The sequence below is a fragment of the Pipra filicauda genome, unplaced genomic scaffold (genome assembly GCF_003945595.2).
Source record: "Pipra filicauda isolate LSUMZ 115617 unplaced genomic scaffold, ASM394559v2 scaffold323_size1005334_pilon, whole genome shotgun sequence".
In the NCBI taxonomy this organism is placed as follows: domain Eukaryota; kingdom Metazoa; phylum Chordata; class Aves; order Passeriformes; family Pipridae; genus Pipra; species Pipra filicauda.
In genome coordinates, this window is record NW_024104447.1 from 504,166 (window position 1) to 523,309 (window position 19,144).

Genomic DNA, 19,144 nt, shown 5'->3' on the forward strand with positions numbered 1-19,144 from the left:
TGCACAAGCAACGTGGGGTGAGTTTGGTGGTGGAGAAAAACCTGACTGTGTTGAATTCATGCTCAGCTCTTGGTGGGTGTGTGCACAGAGGCACAGTGGAGACTCCCAAACTTGTCTGTAGCTGTGAAAAGACAAATTTGAACAATACCTTGACATTGTTGCCCAGAGAAGCTGTGGCTGCCCCATCCCTGAAAGTGTCCAAGGCCAGGCTGGACAGGGCTTGGAGCAACCTGGGCTAGTGGAAGGTGTCCCTGTCCATGGCAGGGGGTGGCACAGGATGAACTTTAAGGTCCCTTCCAACCCAAACCATCCTGGGATTCCATGATTCTGTAATGTTTACAGCACTCTGCATAAAGTGACACTGAAAAGTTTAGGAAACCCTAAATCTCACTGCTAAAATCAGTCACAATCCCTTGGTGCTGGCCAAGCACAGATATTCCATAATAAATGAAATCAGTGGAATCTAATGCATCATAACTGTTTGTCAGGTTCAGGAGGTTTGACAACATTTTCAGTGTGAAAAAGGAACATTTCAGATGATATGTCATAAAGTGTCATGTCTGATGCTCTGGTCAGGGACCATAAATGCTGGTTACAGATTATTCCAGCTGTCTCAGTGATCCCCACTGGGATGGGTACAGGGGTATCCTCGAGACCTGCTCTCTGCCCTGTCCTTTAAGAACACAAAAATCCATGTCCTACTTTGGAGCCAAGCACATTCTGCCCGTGAGTCATGTTTAGAGTCCACTGAGGTCAGGAGAGGGCTGTGCTTTGTGCTTGGGTTTCAAGTCAAGCCTGGGGGCATACAGGATGTTCTGTTTACAAGGCATGCAGCAGCAGGAAAGGCTTTTCAGCATCAGGGCATCCATGATTTTGGAGAGAGCATTCATGTGTGTCCACTGACAGAGCAAAACACAAACTAAGCCACATGGGGAATAGGGAACATGAGTGAATATTTCATTTTGCTGCAAGGACAGTTGTGTCACAGGATAAACCCAAGGGGTTTTCCTTGTAAGCAGCTCTCTCTGTCTCTCAGTCAGCACAGAGCTGCTGTGGGAGGGGAACTGTGTTCATTGGCTTTTACAGCTTCACTCTGAAACAAGACAGTTGCAAGTGGTACAGGGGGTTTAAATGTCACTTCTCAGCACAGTGAGTTTGTCTGAGCAGGGACATGGGAGCACTGCAGTGGGGACAGACTGTGGGTGTAAAATCAGTGGCTGTGCCCCCGCAGGTCGGTGCTCAGGCAGGTGTGGGCTTGAAATGGAGCTGCTGTAACTCCGTGTCCCACACACATGGACCTCCCCGATGATTCACCTGCTATTTCGGGAGAGTTTGTGCACAGACTTGGCTTGACTCAGGTCCAACCTCGTGTAAATCAGCCTGTGTAGAGGGGGTGATGCAACTCAACCTGTGTCTTCACTTGCCCCGTGCCTTTCTCTACCCTGTTGTACAGAACCAGGCCTTGAATGTCTTCAGGGAGCTGCTGCATTTGCACATCAGTGGTTTTGCCACCTGGCTGCTGGTTTTTGGGGTGAATGGAGCCTGGCAAAGCACAGCAGAGCCTGTGGGGATGTGTGTAAGCACTGATACACCCAGTGGAGGCAAGGCCTGGAATTCCCTTGAGGAGGTGTTTGTACCCTCAGTAAGCACAGGGGAGAGTCAAGGATGGAAAGTTTTCTCTCTGGGTAGGAAACCCACATTTAATTCATTGAATCCCAGGATGGTTTGGGCTGGAAGGGACCTTAAAGGCCACCCAGTGCCACCCCCTGCCATGGGCAGGGACACCTTCCACTAGCCCAGGTTGCTCCAAGCCCCGTCCAACCTGGCCTTGGACGCTTCCAGGGATGGGGCAGCCTCAGCTTCTCTGGGCAACCTGTGCCAGGGCCTCCCCACCCTCATAGGGAACAATTCCTTCCCAATATCCCATCTCTCCCTGTCCTCTGGCAGTGGGAGGCCATTGCCCCTTGTCCTGTCCCTCCATCCCTTGTCCCCAGTCCCTCTCCAGCTCTCCTGGAGCCCCTTTAGGCCCTGGAAGGGGCTCTCAGGTCTCCCCAGAGCCTTCTCTCCTGGAGGCTGAACAATCCCAGCTCTCTATCCCTAACCCTTTCCTCATAGGAGAGGTGTTCCAGCCCTCTGATCACCTTTGTGGCCCTAATTAAAGCAGAGCTCCGTGTTACCTGGCAAGCATGGAAAATCCCCCCCGAATGGATTAGCTTTCCTTTCCTGGCTGCTTTGTTATTTTTAATTTGACTGTAGTTTCAAGACTCAGTAGCACTTCAGATGTGACATTTGACAGCAAAGAATGATGGTTAAGTTGGGTGGAAGATGCAATACAGAACTAATGGTTGTGTTTAATCACATTAATGGCAGGAATCTCCACCCTCTTATGGAGGAAAGTCACTCTTACAGATCTTTCCCATTGCCTCTTCCTGGAATGCAGTTTTTAAGTGGAATTAAGATGCTTTGGAATTAAGATTTATCTCTAGGACTGTGTTTCACACCAGCCTGGGAGGGGGTGGGAGCATGGAAATCATTCAAGCTCTTGCTGGAAGCTTTGCAGGAGGGAGAGGGGATGGGTGCAAGGAGGGACTGCCTGGGAGACAAAAAAATGAGTGTGGAGGGAAAAGAGGCCCAGGAGGAGCTGCAGCAGTGGCTGAGGAAACAGTGGCTGGGGATTCTGGGGGGAGGATTTCTGAGGGAGTAAAGATAGACCCCGATGGAGGTGACACTGAGTGGTTTCATCTGCCAGAGCTTCCCCAGAGCTTTGACACTTCCCATGTCCTTCCCTGCCTTGGCAGCCTCAGCCCAAGGCTCTGGGGTGTCCCTGGTGAGGTGCCATTGCTTCAGCTGCTCTGCACTGCTGGGCTGCAGAGGGAACAGGCACACTTGATTTAGGATATAAATTGTTTGATGGAAAAGTTGCGTTTGCTTCCCAAAAAGCAGTGCCACACGAAGTTTTACTTGCACCACCAGCATGAGGGAGTGGTCAGCATTTGCACAGGTTTCTGAATATATTTAGTGGTGTAAAAATATAATAAATTGCACAAATCTAAAAGCTTTATTTGGCCCAGAAATCTGTGTATGGCCATCAGAAGATTAGTATTCAGGGAGTTGGGCTGGTGAAGGAAGAGGCTGAATGAGTGTGCTCTGGGAACTCCTCCCAGAGAGCAGGGAGGGACTGGCAGGATGAAAAGTGAGTTCATTCAGCATGTTGTGGTTGTTTATATGGGAGAGAACTTTGCCTCCTGTGTCCCTTTCAGGAGGTTCATGTCTCTCATCACCCATTTCTCCTTTTCCCTTGCTTACACTCATTAAATATGGCAACTTGGGATTCTCCTCAGTCTTTTTTCATTTCTGCTTTCACTTGTTTCAGGATGGGTTTTTTTTGCTCTCGGCTAATTAGGATTTTTTTACAGACTTTAAGTTTTATGTGCACATTTCCTTTATTTATTTGCTTTGCAAACATTTCCTTTATTTGCTTTGCAAACAGTCTTAATTTGCTTATGATCGCCTGTAATTTCTATTTTCAGAGAAGATCATTAACCATGAGCCATTTTCAGTGTGGGATATCAAGAGTAGTAACAGGACCAGAGTGCTCAAGGCTCAGTAGATGTGCAGGAATGAGACAGTTAAATCTCCTCTCACTGCTCCCAAACAGGCACATCCTGATGTTGCAGTTAATGACTCTGTATGTGATGAATGGGGCTATAAAATTCTCTGTTGGGGTGAATTGCTTGACAACACTGAAATTAGGAGATATGTTTTATTATCTAATGTCTGCCTGAATGTATAAAATAAAAAATGAATAAAATGGGGGGAAGGGGAAGCACTTTTATCTGATACATGAATATTTATAGAGGTATTTTCAGTGAACAATTAATTTTGCAGACTCTTAAGCTGGAGCTTTAATCCCTGGCTTGAGCAGTTTGCCTCCCTGTAATTGTTTTATTTTTGAACCATATTTTTATTTTTAACCTGTCAGGTGAAGTGCCACAACCCAATGGCATTGGAGGGTCTGTGTGAGCTGGGAATGCTCAGTTTCCCCTCTGGAGCTCCAGCCCTTCCCTGATTCCCTGCTGCTCAGCATGTCGTGGCTGCTGTGCCTGCTGTGTTATCCCAAGCCTGGCCTGTCCCTGCTCACTGACCTGCTCCTTCTCTCCCTCTCTCCCTGGCTCAGCTCTCGCTCCCGGAGGAACAGAACGAAGTGACGAGGAATGGCTGTGACTCCAAGGAACTGGTCTACCTGGTGCAGATCTGCTGTCAGGTAAATGCCATGTTTTCTCCCCCCAACTTGTTTACAGCCTGTGTTTCATTCCACTTGCCAGCACAGCCTTGGAATATCAGGATGTGACACTTTCTGTGCTGTGGGGGGGTTTGCAGCTCTTCCCTTGCTCCAAGATGGTGCCTGTGGTAGTGCCACCAGCTCATTGTAGGAAAAGCAAAGCACTGAGGGGAGAAAAAGGACTGTGTGAAGGAAATAATCCTTCCTGGGATGAGCCCAGGGACAGGAGTGTGTGTGAGGGCAGTCTGGGGGTGGCCACGGACACCCAGACACTCCAGTGACCCCAGATGGGAGAATCCCAGCAGTGCTTTGTTCACACAGGACATGGGGATTCTTGATCTGCTCCCAGTGATGTCTCCAGACACCTGGTGTGGAATTGTGCTGTGGTGTCAGGATGTTTTGGGCAGATAAATCTGCTGCTCCATCCCATGGATTCCCCATCTCCTGATGTGTGTGAGTTTGTAAAGTGCTCCATAACAGGTGATTGTGTTTTAATGTGCTCAGTGAATCACTGTTGGTGGGAGATGCAGTGGCAGGTTCATTGCTGAGTTAATGCCTGTGTTTGGTCCTTTTCCTGGTTTTAGGGTAGCAGCTCTGTCCATGATTCACCTCCTGAGCATCCCTCCTATCACTGGGTATGGAACATTACCAGGATCACTGGGGTGTCTGTCACCTTTTCAGAGCTCCTTCAGTGGTTCTGCTGCCTCAGGTGCTCAGAGGAGTTGTGTGGGACAGGCACACCTGTGGTACCTACATTTGAACTGTGTGGGGTTGGGAATCTGCTGGATTGTCCCAGCATTGGGACACACAGGTGGAGGGATTTGCAGTGGAAAGGCTCTGCTGCCCTGGCTCTGTGTGAACAGAGTGGCTGTTGTGAGAGCTGAGGAGAATCCTGCATCCTGGGGAGCAGAGGATCCTGCATCCTGGGGAGTAGAACATCCCAAGGAGCAGAGGATCCTGCATCCCAAGGAGCAGAGGACCCTGCTGTGCTATGCAGGTGCAGCCTGGCCCAGCTGAGCCCCAGCAGTGTCAGTGGCACACACACACACACACACACGTGTGTACAGGTACAGAAATGTGCCCTGGGGAGAGGAGGAGAGGCTGGAAGGGGACATCACTCGGAATTGCCATTTTGGGAGTGTCTCCAGCACTGTTCTGACCGACCTGTGGCCACTTTGGCACAAACCCAGCCCTTCTCACACAGCATCCAGGCTAACAGGCAGCACAGCAGCCTCGGGGGTGGGCACAGGGCTGTGCCCCAGCCAGGAGCTGGGCAGGGAAAGGGGTTTTGCAGGGACTGGAGGAAATTGGAATGTCAGTATGTTTTGGGCCCTCCCATTTGGGATCACTCTTGGATGCTTTGCAGGATGTCTGTGAGCGTGCAGTGCAGAGGTTTCAGTGTGTGGGGACGGTGGGTGAGTTCTTGGGGAAGGCAAACCCTCCTTTGCAGGCCCTGTGCCCCAGGCCCAGCCCCTGAGAAGTTCCCTTCCCTTCCCTTCTCCTCCAGTGTTTGGCTGAACTGGAATGGAGACGCTGGGAATTGGCCTCATCACTTTAAAGACTGGACACAGAACCAGCCACCTTTGTCTTCCTTTCTTTTTCCTGTTTTTCTCCTTTTCCTTGTCTTTTTCCTTTTTTCTTTTATTTTTACTTTCTTTTCTTTTTCCATTTTCCTCTTTCCCTTTCTTTCTTTCCTTTCCCTCTTCCTCTTTTTCTCTTCCTCTTTTTCTCTTTCCTCTTTCCTTCTTCCCCTTTTCCTTTCCCTTTCCATTTCCTCTGTCCCCTTTTTATCTTTCCCCTCTTTCTCTTTCCCCTTTTTCCTTTTCTCCTTTTTTCTCTTTCCCTTTTTCCTCTTTCCCTTTTCTCCTATTGTCTTATTCAGTTTTTCCTTATTTTTTCTGTATTTTCTCTTTTCTTTTTGTTTTCCCATTTTTCTTCTTTTTTAAAGTACTCCCCTGACCAGTCCTCCCTGCTCTGAGCCTGGGATTCCCCTCTCCCATGTCAGTCCACGTCCCTGTTTCTCAGATCCATAAAGAGCTGAGAAACTTGTGGCATCTGGATCCAATGACTGGGAAGGTATGGAAGGAACTACACAGCTGAGCATCATTCCTGCCCTGGGAGACACTTTCCCCCTGACATCCCGGGGCCTCTCCCAGTGTCCAGGGAGAGATTCCATTCCGTCAGGCTTTGGAGCCCTGCAGTGTCTGCCTGGATTTGGCTCCACATGAGACCCCAGTGGAGGTGTGAAATAGCTCATGGAATGATGGAGCAGTGGGGAGGGATTTTGGCAAGACACAGCTGGGTCGGGCCAAAAGCCCTGGAGGAAGGGGAAAAGAGCCTGAAAACCAAATTTGACTTTACTCACCCTGGATGTGCTTCCAGAGTTGGTGTCCAGCCATTGCAGCATGTCCTGGGTTGCTCACAGGGACACAGGCAGTTCTGGTATTGAGGTTAAATCCACACAAATGTAGAAGCTTTTGGATATCTGTGATTTGGTGCAAATACAGAGGGGGTGTTTGCCACCCTGGCAGCTGTAGGTTCCAGAGCTGAGAGGAACAAGCTAAAGCCACAGTTCTGGGGTTGAAGGTACTGCCCTGCTGGGCCCTGCCTGGTGTGGGCTGGGCAGATCCCCCCTGTGTGTGTGGGTCACACAGAGATGTGTCCTCTGGCACTTCACCTGCAGCTCTGCACCCAAAGCCTTCAGATGTTCCAAGCAGCCCAGCCTGGGCTGTGCTTGGCAGGGCACAGCCCCTTCCCCTGAGCAGTCCTGCCCCACTCCTCCCCAGCTGCAAGGACAGCTTTAGTGCCCATGAAGAGAATTAGTGTTTGAGGCCTATTCTGCAAAACCTTCCCAGATAAGGTTTGAAAAACATTCTTTAGGAGGTGTATTTGTGACACTTTCTGCTGCAAGTCAGCTCATGAAATCCAAGCTTTGTGTGAGCTCCAGAGGGGGGTTAAGTCTCTGTTCAGCTTTTCTTCTACTTATAAACCTCAAAAAATTAATCCACTTTATTGGCTCTTAAGAAGAAGTGGGAATATATGCAGAGATGTTCCAAGTGTTTCAGAAAAGGGGAGAGACAGGATCCTTCTTTTGATTCTTTTGGACAAATTTAAACATGAAAACAGAGGTAGGGAATTAAATCTTATTGGAAAGAGCTGATGATGGAGGGGTTTGTTTGGTTTGGTTTTTTTAGACCAATGTAGGTGGATTTTCCTTTTCTTCCAAGTAAAATTGCACTGATTAATTTCTAGAAAAGAAATTCTGTGAAAAGATTGCTGCTATTAAAATAAAAGGATAAATCCTGGGAGGGTGGTGTGAGGACTGTCCCTGTGAACACTGAAGCCTGGAAACAGTAATTAGAACCCTTAACTATCCCTGTGGACCCTGAAGGGGGGATGTCTGAGACCTGTAGGAATTCCTGCTGCACCTGTGGCTGGGAAGGTCCATGCAGAGTGTTTGCCATCCTTGGGAAGTTCCATGGGGATAAGCAAAGAACTTACATGTTCTGTGCCACATTTCCAAGGGGTTGTTTTGTGTGTGGAGAATAAATCAGCACAAGTCAGAGCCTGCAAAAAGGCTGGAATGGGCTAATCCAGCCCAGCTTGGTTGTAAGAGAGGCTGAAAATGGGCCTTTTGGATGTTTTTGGGTTGGTTTGCCTGATATTACAGCAACTGCCTGTATATGTGTTTAAGTATTGCAACAGAAGTCTAGGCTTTTTTGTTCTGACAAATGGAAGAAAAATAGAAAACATAAAGTGAGATCTGTGGTGTTTCAACACCTCAGACATCGTTTTTGGTGACATTTGGAATGGCAGGGGGAGAAGCAGGGCCTGGTTGTGAGGATGTTCACGGTCTGAGACAGACCTTAACCCGCAGCCATCTCCTGTGGTTTTTGTTTCCCATTTCCATGCTCACAGGGACATTGCTGAGACAGAACTGACAGGCCCTGGCAGCCAGAGATGTCAGACTGTGCAAGATGGGTAACAAAATCCTGGTGCTAGACCTGCTGATGGACCCTTAAACTCAGCCTGACTCTGAGCTCAGAGCCCAGCCCACCTTCCCTGCCCCTGCTTTCCATGGAATACTGCCAGTGTCCTGCAAAGGAAGCCTGTTTCAGCTCCAGGTGGATTTCTAAGGCTGTTCTCAAAGCAGGAACTCGTGGGCCAAGCAAGGATTCTCCTCTTTGTGCTCCCATTCCCATCCCCTCTGGCAGGGAGCTGGGCCAGGCCTGGCTGTGGCACAGGATGCCCAGTGCTCTGCCCCATTCCTGGTTTTTGTCCCTGCTGTCTGGGCTGTGCTGGCTTTGCTGGATGGAATCAGGGCTCTGATGCACCGGACAAAGACATTTCCCAACCCTCTGCCTGGCAGGAGATTCCCACCAGATTTCTCCTGCTGGGAGAGCAGGATTTGCACAGCTCCAAAGGCATCCCTGTCCAGCATTCCCTGGCTGCAGCAGTGAGTGTTCCAAGTGGAGGGCATGTCGGAAAAATGGGCTCCCAGGAGGAAGAGCAGCCAGGAATCCCCATCCCTGGTGCTTTGGGGGAGAGCAGGGTGGAGGGGATTGTCACAGAGGCCAATCAGCTACTCAGAGGAGTGACATCCCAAGTGTGGTTTGCTGGGTCTGGCTGCCTGTGATAGTCCAGGCTGAAACCACAAACTGCTTGCACCAGGATTTTTGAGTCAAATACTCAAAAATATGGTTGTTTTTTTTGTCTTAAAGGCTTGCTCTTTAATTTATTAATAGTTTCTGATTGAAGCTCAAACACCCGGAGAGCAGTAAGTGCTACAAACATTTCTCCTGTGAAAAGCTCTTCAGTCAGTTGATTATGAGGGACAGATTCTAACACACATATATTCCTGTGTGTGTTTAATATAAATATAAAAAAATATATATAGAAAAGCTGGTCACATCTTTGTTAATGGGATATGTCTGTGTGGAGCGTCCAGGCTGGATCCTACCCAGTGCAAAATCTGTTTTCAGAATGTGTGTTGACCTCCTTCTCCATTTTTGATAGAGGATTTTCTGCCTTTATTTAAAGATTATGCTGAACAAAAGCAGTTGCTGTGTCCTTTTATTGAGCAGTAAATTCAGGTAAAGGTTCACATGGTGCAGCCACCATCCCACCCCCTTCTTCAAGGCCACGTTGGATGGGGTTGGAGCAGCCTGGTCTGGTGGAAGGTGTCCCTGCCCATGGCAGGGGAAGGAATGAGATGAGCTTTAAGGTCCCTTCCAACCTAAACCATTCTGGGATTCTTCCCCCTGAGGTCTCTTGTCCCTGTAGCTGCTGGATGAGTCCTGGGAGTGCTCAGCAGGGCTCAGGAGAGTTGCTCTGCTTTAAAATGCATTCAAATGCTGGTCACCATCATGGCCTTTCCCCCGAGCTTGTTCTCTGTTCTTCTTTTCTGACACTTGGCACCACTTGCCTGCAGGTGAGAGACATGGAACTCCCACCCACGATTTGCCATGAGTTCAGTGCCTCACGTGCTTGGGGGTGTTTGGGGAAGAGAATCATGGAAAGTTTGGGTTGGAAGGACGTTAAAGCTCATCCAGTCCCACCCCCTGCCATGAGCAGGGACACCTTCCACTAGCCCAGGTTGCTCCAACCTGACCTTGGACACTTTCAGGGATGGGGCAGCCACAGCTTCTCTGGGCCACAAATATTGGGTATTTCTTTATAAGTCCCCAAAACCTTTTTAAAAGCTGCCATGACCTTTCTGGTTTGAATGTTCCTGCCCTGTCCTTCCAGATGTTCACACATGTTGAAACCTCTTTTCCCAGCTTAGGAGGGCTGGTTTATGTTAGGCAAGAGAAAGCAGCAGAATTCCTTGTTTCCACAGTGCTGATCCATCACTCCATGTTCTGCTCCAGTGGTGGATCTGAGGTCACACACCCTGTGCCTTCTGCTCTCAGGGGTAGTAAATAAAACTGAAGTGACAATAGGAATGTGAATTAATAAGGAATGCATGGGGCTGGCAGCCTGCAGAGAGTGCAGGAGGGGCCAAATCCAAGGTATGGTGTCTTTGGAACACCTAACTCTGCTCCAGGCTCTTGGAAAGTCAACTGGCATCTGATGGGAGGAGAGTTGGTGTAGAATTGTATCTGAACTGCATAATTAACATGTAGCTGTAGCTGGTGTGATGATAGTAAAGGGTAAATTCATTCAGTAACCAGGTAATAATGATTAAGGAGAAGGATGTGATTGACTGGGTTTGGAGTTTTCCCACAGAGTTGGATCACACAGCACTCACACCCAGCAGGATCAGCACTGAGCTGGGCTGTGTCCTGTTCCAAAAGCAAGTTCACTGTGCCCTCTGCTCAGCCTGGGCTTTGCTCTGTGATCCCTAATTCACAAACAGAATCCCAGAATGGCTGAGGTTGGAAAAGCCCTCCCAGCCCATGGATCCCCCCTGTGCCCGATGCCCCCCTTGTCCCCCAGCCCAGAGCACTGAGTCCCAAGCCCAGGCCTTCCTGGGACACCTCCAGGGCTGGGGACTCCAAACCTCCCTGGGCAGCCCCTGCCAATGTTTAACAACCCTTGCCAGGCAGAAATTCCTTCTCATGTCCAACCTGAGCCTCCCCTGGCACAGCTGGAGGCCGTTCCCTCTTGTCCTGTTCAGACACATCACCATAGGGCAGTTTGAGGTAAAGAGGATTTTTGTCCCATCGTAGTTCTAAGGTAGAGAGGATTTTTGTCCCCTTGCCTTTGCTGCCCTTTATTCCCAAGTGCACAGTCAGGCAGGATGTGTGCACAGGGATCCAGGAGATGGGAAGGCTTCCAGGAGTTCAGCCATTCTCCTGCTTTGTCCCTTTGCAGTGGATTTGTGCTCTCTGGGGCTGTGGACTGTGAATGCAGACGTTAGCTCTTGTTTCCTGTGCTGCACAGGAGGGTGTCAGGAATCCAGGAACAGCATCTGTGTGTCGTGGGGCTCTGGGATTTCGTTGCCCAGCTTTTGGGACCGGTTCTTCATCCCCAGCCGTGGAGCAGATTCATTGCTCCTCTGTGTAAATCTGTCTGGTAATGAGAGGAAAAATTACTGTAGTACTTAAACTTTGGTCTTTAATTTCTCCATTCATGGCTCTCTTTGTTTTGGTTTGGGTTTTTTTCTCTTTAATTATTTAAATATGCACTGTGAAGGACACAAGGGCAGCTCTTTATTTTCTTGACTCTGGATGCATGAGATGCAAACCCAGGGTTTTAGCCTTGTGTGGATTTTGAATTGAATAATTTATTTATAGAGTGACATTGCAGAAATAAGTACTCCCATGAAACTGTTGGTGCTAAAGCACATTCCTGCAGCAGGTGCAAGTGTAGGTGCGTTTCAAGCTGTCAGAGACACACCAGAGACAGGGACTTTCTGTGCTCTGTGTTGTGGCTTCAGCTTAAATTCCAGTAGGGAAATGGTCTGGTGGATTTATGTGAGGGTGTTTTTTGCTGTGGAAATAGGGTATCTGAAAATAAGCACCACAAGATAAGACCTCACCAAAGACCCCCCCCAGACTCCTGTTGGACTGAGCTGAAGGGGAATGGTGAGTGATAAATTGCACCTTCCTCTGCTCTTCAGATGGTTTTCCCTGATGGAAACCTGCAGCTGAAGGGAAAGGCCAGGGCAGCCCTGCTCTGGGGAGGGAGAGTGATTTCTCAGAATAAAGTGCAGTATCACATGGCTGTGCTGCCCTGGAAGGTTTTTAAGCAGCAGAAGCTCTCACAATTCCATGGGAGTTTGTTCATGTCGTGTCCTTTGGGCACTTTGCCTTCAGGAGGAAAATGAGCCTGGAATTAGAGCTCACTCTGCTTGTCCCCAGAGTGTGTCCTGGGAGCTCTGGAGCAAAAGTGACAGTCACTGCTGCAATCCAAGGGGACAGGGCAGTGCTTGTGGTTTCCTTCTGTGAGTAATGAGTCCTGGCAGGGCTGCTCATCATCTCCTGGTGCTTTGCAGACAAGGCTGGGCCTGGCCACAAATTGAAGGGGACAGTTGGGCTGTGCTACAGAGACACTGGGTGCTGCCCCAGCACTGAGCAAGTGTAAATCTGCAGCTAAAATTGACTTGTTTGACAACTCTTCCAAGAGCTGGGCTTGGTGCAAATCCAGAATAAGAGCAGGATTGTGGTGGATGGGCTGTTTTTCTCAGCTGCCTTGATGTTTATTCCCTGTGGAGAAGTTTAACAGTCATGCATCTTTAACAGCAGATTTCCAGGACTGTCAGTTGGGGAAGTTGAATCTGTTGGGACACATCATCTGCAGCAGTTTCATCCTGTCCCATCCTGTGCAGGCTGTAGAGTTGCTTTGATCAACAAGTGCTGTTGGATGTCAGGGGGCTGAGGAGGCACCAGGGCCAAGGTGTGCAGTTGTGATGCTCAGCCCCAGTGCAGGTGAAGTTCATGGACCTTGGAAGAGCATCTGCACTTCCGAATAACACACCCATTGGATACGAAATGTAGGGCAAGAAGGTTAGTAAAGAATATTTGTAAAAAGGGCCTCTCAAGGCACAGAAACCATGTCAAAATAAATAACATGGAGGGACAGAATCACCGAGTCACAGAGTCATTTGGGTGGGGAAAGATCTCCAGGATCTTCAGTCCAGCTATTCCCCAGCTCTGCCAAGGCCTCCACTGATCCATGTCCCTGAGCCCCACAGCGACATGGCTTTTGAACTCTTTTAGGAATGGTGACTCCAGCACTGCCTGGGCTGGACAACCCTCTCCAATAAAAAATTTTCCCTGATATCCAACCTAAACCTGGCACAACTCGAGTCTGTTTCCTCTTGTCCTAAAGACGCTTTAGTGGTAAATCAAAAGTGCATCATTTTCGTTGTTTGCAGCAAATATTTGCTGTCACTGAGCAAAGTGTCAAAATACTAATTCCAACTGTTGTAATTCCAACAGTTTTCCAAAGTTATGTCCTGCGAGTTACACTGAGGGCACCTTGATCATTAAACTGATATTCTGAAGAGAATTTGTAATTAAGTTGTTTGGGTATAAAATCACTAAGGTGATGAGGGCCACTGTTTCCTCAGTAACTAGAGGTGCTTTGTCCAGCTGGGTTAGAACTGGCTACTAAACCAAAAATAAGTTGTGTTTTAGAGGAATCAGTGGCAGAATTCTCAAGGGGAGCATGAACTGAGCTTGCTCCTTTATCCTTGGGGCTCTCCCAGAGCTCCAGAGCAGGTTTGGGCCCCAGTTTGTTAAAAACCACAGAGCAGATGTCTCTTGTCACTCTGAGTTGTGTAACCTGTCACACACTGACCTAGTTCAGCCAGCACCAAGGGCCCAACTCCTGGAGCAAGATTTACACCTGGAGCATGAAACAACTCGGAATCAGCACAGTGTGAACTCCCTGCTGGGAATTTGTGAGCTCAGGAATGGAGGCCGGGAGCCTTGAGCTTCCCAAGCTGTGGGTGTGCAACAGGCAGAATTATAAACTGATGTTTTCCAGGATTGTAGAGCAGGTTTGCCACCAAGGGCTCGGGCTTTGACACATAAAAAGGGTGCATTTTTAACTCATCTGTGAGTGTAAAACACTCTATTTCAAATGGTGTGGTTTGCCTTTGTAAAGACCTACCAGGGGTATTGGACATTGAAGATGCTCTGTCTTCAGTGTTCCTCTCCCAGGTCTTGGCACCACTTTTCAGTGTTTCTCCTTAAAACTGATGCCAAAACATCAGCTGGTTTTCCGTTAACAAAACTTCTCCAGGGCTGCTTCTGTTTCTTGTGCTTTCGAAATAGGGTTTCACCCTTCTGAGCTCTCTCCTTGAGTCCTGGTCAGCTCCATCTCTCACATCAATGCTTCTACACCTTTTCCCTTGAAATACTCATGTTTTTCTCTCTCTAACCCTGCCCAGAGACATTTCTTACCATGTGAGTGATATTTTCCTAACACTGGGAATGTTGCTTCATTCTGAGGTGTGAGGATGAAGGGGGCTGGAAGGAAGCAGGGGCAGATACAAGGGAGCTGCAGAGAGACTGTTCACAAGGGCCTGGAGGGACAGGATGGGGGAATGGCTTCCCACTGCCAGAGGGTTAGGTGGGAGATTGGGAAGAAATCCTTCCCTGGGAGGGTGGGGAGGCCCTGGCACAGGCTGCCCAGAGAAGCTGTGGCTGCCCCATCCCTGGGAGTGTCCAAGGCCAGGTTGGAGCAACGTGGGACAGTGGAAGGTGTCCCTGCCCATGGCAGGGGGTGGACTGGGATGGGCTTTAATGTCCCTTCCAACCCAAACCATCCTGAGATTTTCTTTTGCTGGTTTTAATCACCTCAGGAAAGTAATATTCAAGGAGTTTTTTGTTTGGTTTTGTTTGTTTTATTTTAAAGCCCAGCAGTGCTTACTTTGATAAAACCCCGTCTCTTCTCTAAGTGCAGAGTAGTTTATAGCACATCTGGGAGTTGTATTTAATCCCTACAACGTCCATATAACCATTTGTAACTATATATACGTTCATACATTCCCTCCTTGGCTTGCCACCTGGAGGATGGTGGAATTTTAGTTCTCATCCCTGAGCAGTTGGTGTGTGGCTTTGAAGGGTTTCTTTTGTGGCTCTGAGCTCCTGTTGGGTCATTCCTTTAATTTTCTGGAGTGCAGCAAAGCCCCCCCACGCTGTGCCCTCCCCTTCACCCCGTGTCTCTGTGTGACCTGCTGCTCCCAGGGTGTAATTTTACTGGAGAGATGATTGATATGGAATTGTTTAAATTAGAACGTGTCAGGAGGGCAGGGGTTTCACTCACGTGTCATCCTGGAAATCCTGGTTCCAGTTCAGGAGGGAATGTCAGACTGCCAGTCAGAAACAGGGAGGAAAGATGGGCTTAAGGGTTTCTTGGTGTGCTCCTGTTCCTCTGTACCTGCCCAGAACCACTTCCCAGCGAAGCCTGAGCCAAATGTTTGCCCTCTGCTTGTTTGTGGCAAAGCTGCTCTGCTTTGGGAGGTCATGGTTTGTGGCAACTTCTCACCCAGAGAACCACACCCACCTGGTCAGGGAGAGCTTCCAAAATGGGTGAGAACCAGCAGGGATGACACTGCTGGAGCTCAGCCCAGGTCCTGGGCAGCCCTGGGTGAGTTTGGTGCTCCTATCTGTAATTGGAATCCAGGAAGTCTCATTTTTAGGGGAGAAAAGCTGCAGTGGTTTCCATTAAAATATCTTTTTTTTCCTGCTGATTGCAATTATTTGATAATAAACTGATAATTAATGCTGAGAGATTAATTTATTCTGTGGAATAAGGCTAATAAGGGTTCACCACATAAGTATACTAAATTTCCCCCTCTGTTTTCTGCCTCCTGCTTTGGCTGTATATATGTTCCCCTTATCCTATGCTAGTTGGTCCCTTGTTTCCAGGTGCAGTGCTGAAGTTTTAGTGTTTCATTCAGAAGTAGCTTTGTGTTGCCTTAGTGCAAACTGCATTTAACTTGAAAGATTTATAATTTCCTTCAAGTTACAATAACACACCAGAAGTCATGGAGTCCCCCAGCTCCAAACACTTCCTGGGTGAACTCCAAGGGCTGGATTTTATTAGCCCTGCTTTTCTGTTTTGACTACATTTCCAAACCATTTTCCAGCGTGACTTGAAATAGGAAAGGGCTGAAGGGTCAGGCTGGAATAACATAGGGAGCCTGAGCCCCAGCCAGCTGTGGGAGTCCCCCCATGGCAGAGTTAACCTCTCCTGGTGGGTGCTGCTGCTTTTCCAGCCATTTAATCCGAGGGGTTTTCTTACCATGGGGTCAAACCGAAGTGACTTTTGCCAGAGACTTTCATCTCATTTTCTGGTCTCCCTCTCCACATGGACAGCAAGGTTCAGGAGAGCATCCATGTGATCTCTCTGAGGAAATAAGCATTTGAACCAGAAAAGAAAGGTCTATCCCAGTCTTAAAATAAATAAATCTGAAGTGCTACAGAGCAAACAGACTGTGGGGCAGGAAGGTTGTGTGTGCTGGAGCTCAGTGACACCCTGGGATTGATGGACCAGAAAGGGGACCTGTGTGCTCAGATGGAGACAGATCCAGTTGGAGATGTTTTTTTTTTTACATAGTGAGGAGATTTATAAATCTTTATTACAAAATTTCAGCATGTAAGTTCTGTGAATTGCTGGTGCCACAAATACTGCCAACAGCAGAACCTCTCCTGTGCTGGAGGTGCCCCTGAGTGTTCAGGGCACAGCAGGAAGAGTTGCCTCTGCCAGGTGCCAAGTGGAAACAGTTAAATGCACATAAAAATATTCCTGTGTGGAACTGACCCTGACTTATGGGAGCCTCACTTAGGAGTGTGATTTTTGTACTGATAATTGAGGTGTTTAAGAGGTGAGGGAGCAACGATGGGGTTTTAACTCTGGGAATTAAAATGCAAGGGATGGTTTAAATACCTTCCTCTTTAATTTGCAGTAAGTAATGTCTGTCTGTTAGTAATTAAATTCTCACTGAGCTGCAGGAGTTGTGCTGTGTTGGGCTTGGGAAGAACAGGAACGGGGAGTGACAGTGCTGCTCTTCCCGAGTCTCCCAGGGCTGAGTGGAGCTTTAGGGAATGTGTGAACTGCTCCTGGCTGGGGCTGCTCATCATCCTCCCGAGGCCATTTGATCAGCAGAGCTAAAAATACTGCTCCTGGAGCTGGAGCTGGAGCTGGAGCTGTGCATCCCTGTCCCTCCCAATCTCCTCTCGCTCCGCAGGAAGCCCGGGGAGCTCGGCGGCCTCGGGGGGATGGTTTTGCTGATGGAGGGTTCAGATCTCGGCTCACTGCAAATTCAATCATCAGCTCAGGAATCTCGGAACGTTTTTTTGAGCGTGACATTTCTTCTTGCTTTGATAATCGGAAAAATACCGGGAGCTCTGTGCAGTGGGCTGAGATCTCGCCAGGCTTTCCTCACACATTCAGTCCTGCCCAGCAGAGTAAGGGAGAGCAGAGCAGCTGGAACAAGAGCAGGAATGAACCCAGATTTTCCATTTTGTGAGAAATTACAGATTTGACATGATGCTTTTCATTGTGAACATGTGTGTGAATTGAAATTCCAAAATATCTTTGATTTTGTTCAAAAGAGACATGTTTTTTTTGTAAGTGGTCAATTTTTCCTTTTAAAGATCATGAAACTATTTTATGGTATTATTAAAATCTTCATTTGGTATTTGATTTTTGTATTTTAATGAAATTTGTCACACCCAAGTTTGTAATTGAAGGTCTGAATTTGGGAAATCACTTCACCTTGTGCTTACCTTCCCCTCTTTCTTATGTCCCACTGGAATGAGGGGTTTAAGCTTCTCTAAATCAGGACCATTAATAGTTAAAGAAATGAACAGTAATTATTGAATTGGAAAATTAGAGGCTGATCAAAAATTTATTTGAGCGACAGTTTATGGAAATCATGAAAAACGTGCAGAAGGCATTTCTGCCATATGGATGTGAAGTGCCCGGAGCACCAGGAACGTTGAGCTTTGCTATAAACCAGAGTTGGCAACACGAGACCAACTTAATGGGCATTTATTGTTTCTAATATTTTATTAACTCTCTAAATTAAAAAATAATCCTTTTGCCAAACCCTCCTGGCACTTTAGAATTTGCAGGAAATGAGAGCAAGATGTACAATTTTTACATTGGTGTAGGGAAGCCGTTGTAGTGTTCTGGATGTGGAATGGGGCTCTTGTTCCTGCTGTTCTGGCTGTGCCTCTCTGTGTGTCTGGCTGGGAGAACTTAGATTTTGCTGCTTAGGATTTGTGCTGGAGGTCTGAGGGGAAGCTCTAAATGTTGTCCAGTTCCTTCCTGGATTGCTGCAGTGATTCCTTCCTGGACAGTTAATTGCACCCCTTGTAAATAAGGCTTCAAAATTTGTAATTCAGGTGCCAAATCTGCAAAAACTTCACTTAATACAACTTAATACAACCTAAAGCATGGGTGCTTTTTAAATTTAGTTATGGCAGGCTTAAAATTATGGGATATTGGAAATATTCACTCTTAGAGTGTTGGAGGAACTTCGTGCTGGGTGGAAGTGTGAAGGTCTGTTCTGTGCTGGCACATCCTGGGCATGGTCACTGGGAATGGGAGTGAGGAATGGGCAAAAAGTGGAGGGGCAGGTGCTGAGCTCTTCTGAGGGAAAGAAGGGAACAGTACAGCTGTACCAGGGCAGGGTCAGGTTGGATCTCAGGCAAAGGTTCTTCCTCCAGAGGGTGGTTGGCACTGATCAGGCTCCCCAGGGCAGTGGGCACAGCCCCAAGGCTGCCAGAGCTCCAGGAGGGTTTGGACAACGCTCTGAGGGGCAGGATGGGATTGTTGCGGTGTCCCGTGCAGGGCCAGGAATTGGACTAATGATCCCTGTGGGTCCTTCCAACTCAGGATATTCGTGATTCTTTGGAGAATCCTGCAATCCTTCAGCACGAGAGCCTGACACCCACGGGCGTTGGGTGACTGACCTGGGAATGGGGACGTGGTTTGGCCTCCAGGCATCCACAGCACCCGTCTCCTGGAGCCTCACTGCTCCCTCAGGGATAGCTCAGGGATTGCTCAGGGATAGCTCAGGGATAGCTCAGGGATAGCTCAGGGATAGCTGTGCTGTTGCTTAGCAGCTGCCGAGCTGCAGTTTGGAGGTGCCGAGCGGTGGGTCCAGGTTACCTTCCTCCTGTGCCCCTCTCCACGAGCTGTGCAGCACAGGAGGAACATCCCGGGGAGCTGGTGGGGCCACAGACACCCCTGCTGCCGTGGGGTAAGTTGTCCCTCTCATCCATCACCTTTTCCTCGCTGTTGTTGCCTCGTGCCTGGGATGGGGTTCATCCGGAGCCGGGGGAACGCTGTCCGTGCAGGATCCTGTCACACCACTGGCCCCAGCTGTTCCTCTCTTGCACATTTAACTCTTACTGTCTTCATTCATGATGGAGAGACTGCAAATCTACAGGCCAG

General features: G+C 48.4%; 1 protein-coding gene across 4 annotated transcripts in view; it reads left to right on the plus strand.

The window, feature by feature from the left end:
- The window catches only part of ARHGAP32 (Rho GTPase activating protein 32), a 250,625-nt gene that overhangs the window by 145,622 nt on the left and 85,859 nt on the right, over nt 1-19,144 (plus strand). For 3 of the 4 annotated variants that reach the window (XM_027740535.2, XM_027740533.2, XM_027740534.2), the window contains one exon: nt 4,178-4,264. In XM_027740535.2, coding sequence (XP_027596336.2) covers nt 4,178-4,264 — 87 coding nt within the window. Of the gene's footprint in view, nt 1-4,177; nt 4,265-18,880; nt 18,951-19,144 lie in introns of those variants that run through there. The other variant, XM_039383758.1, reaches the window with a different exon arrangement.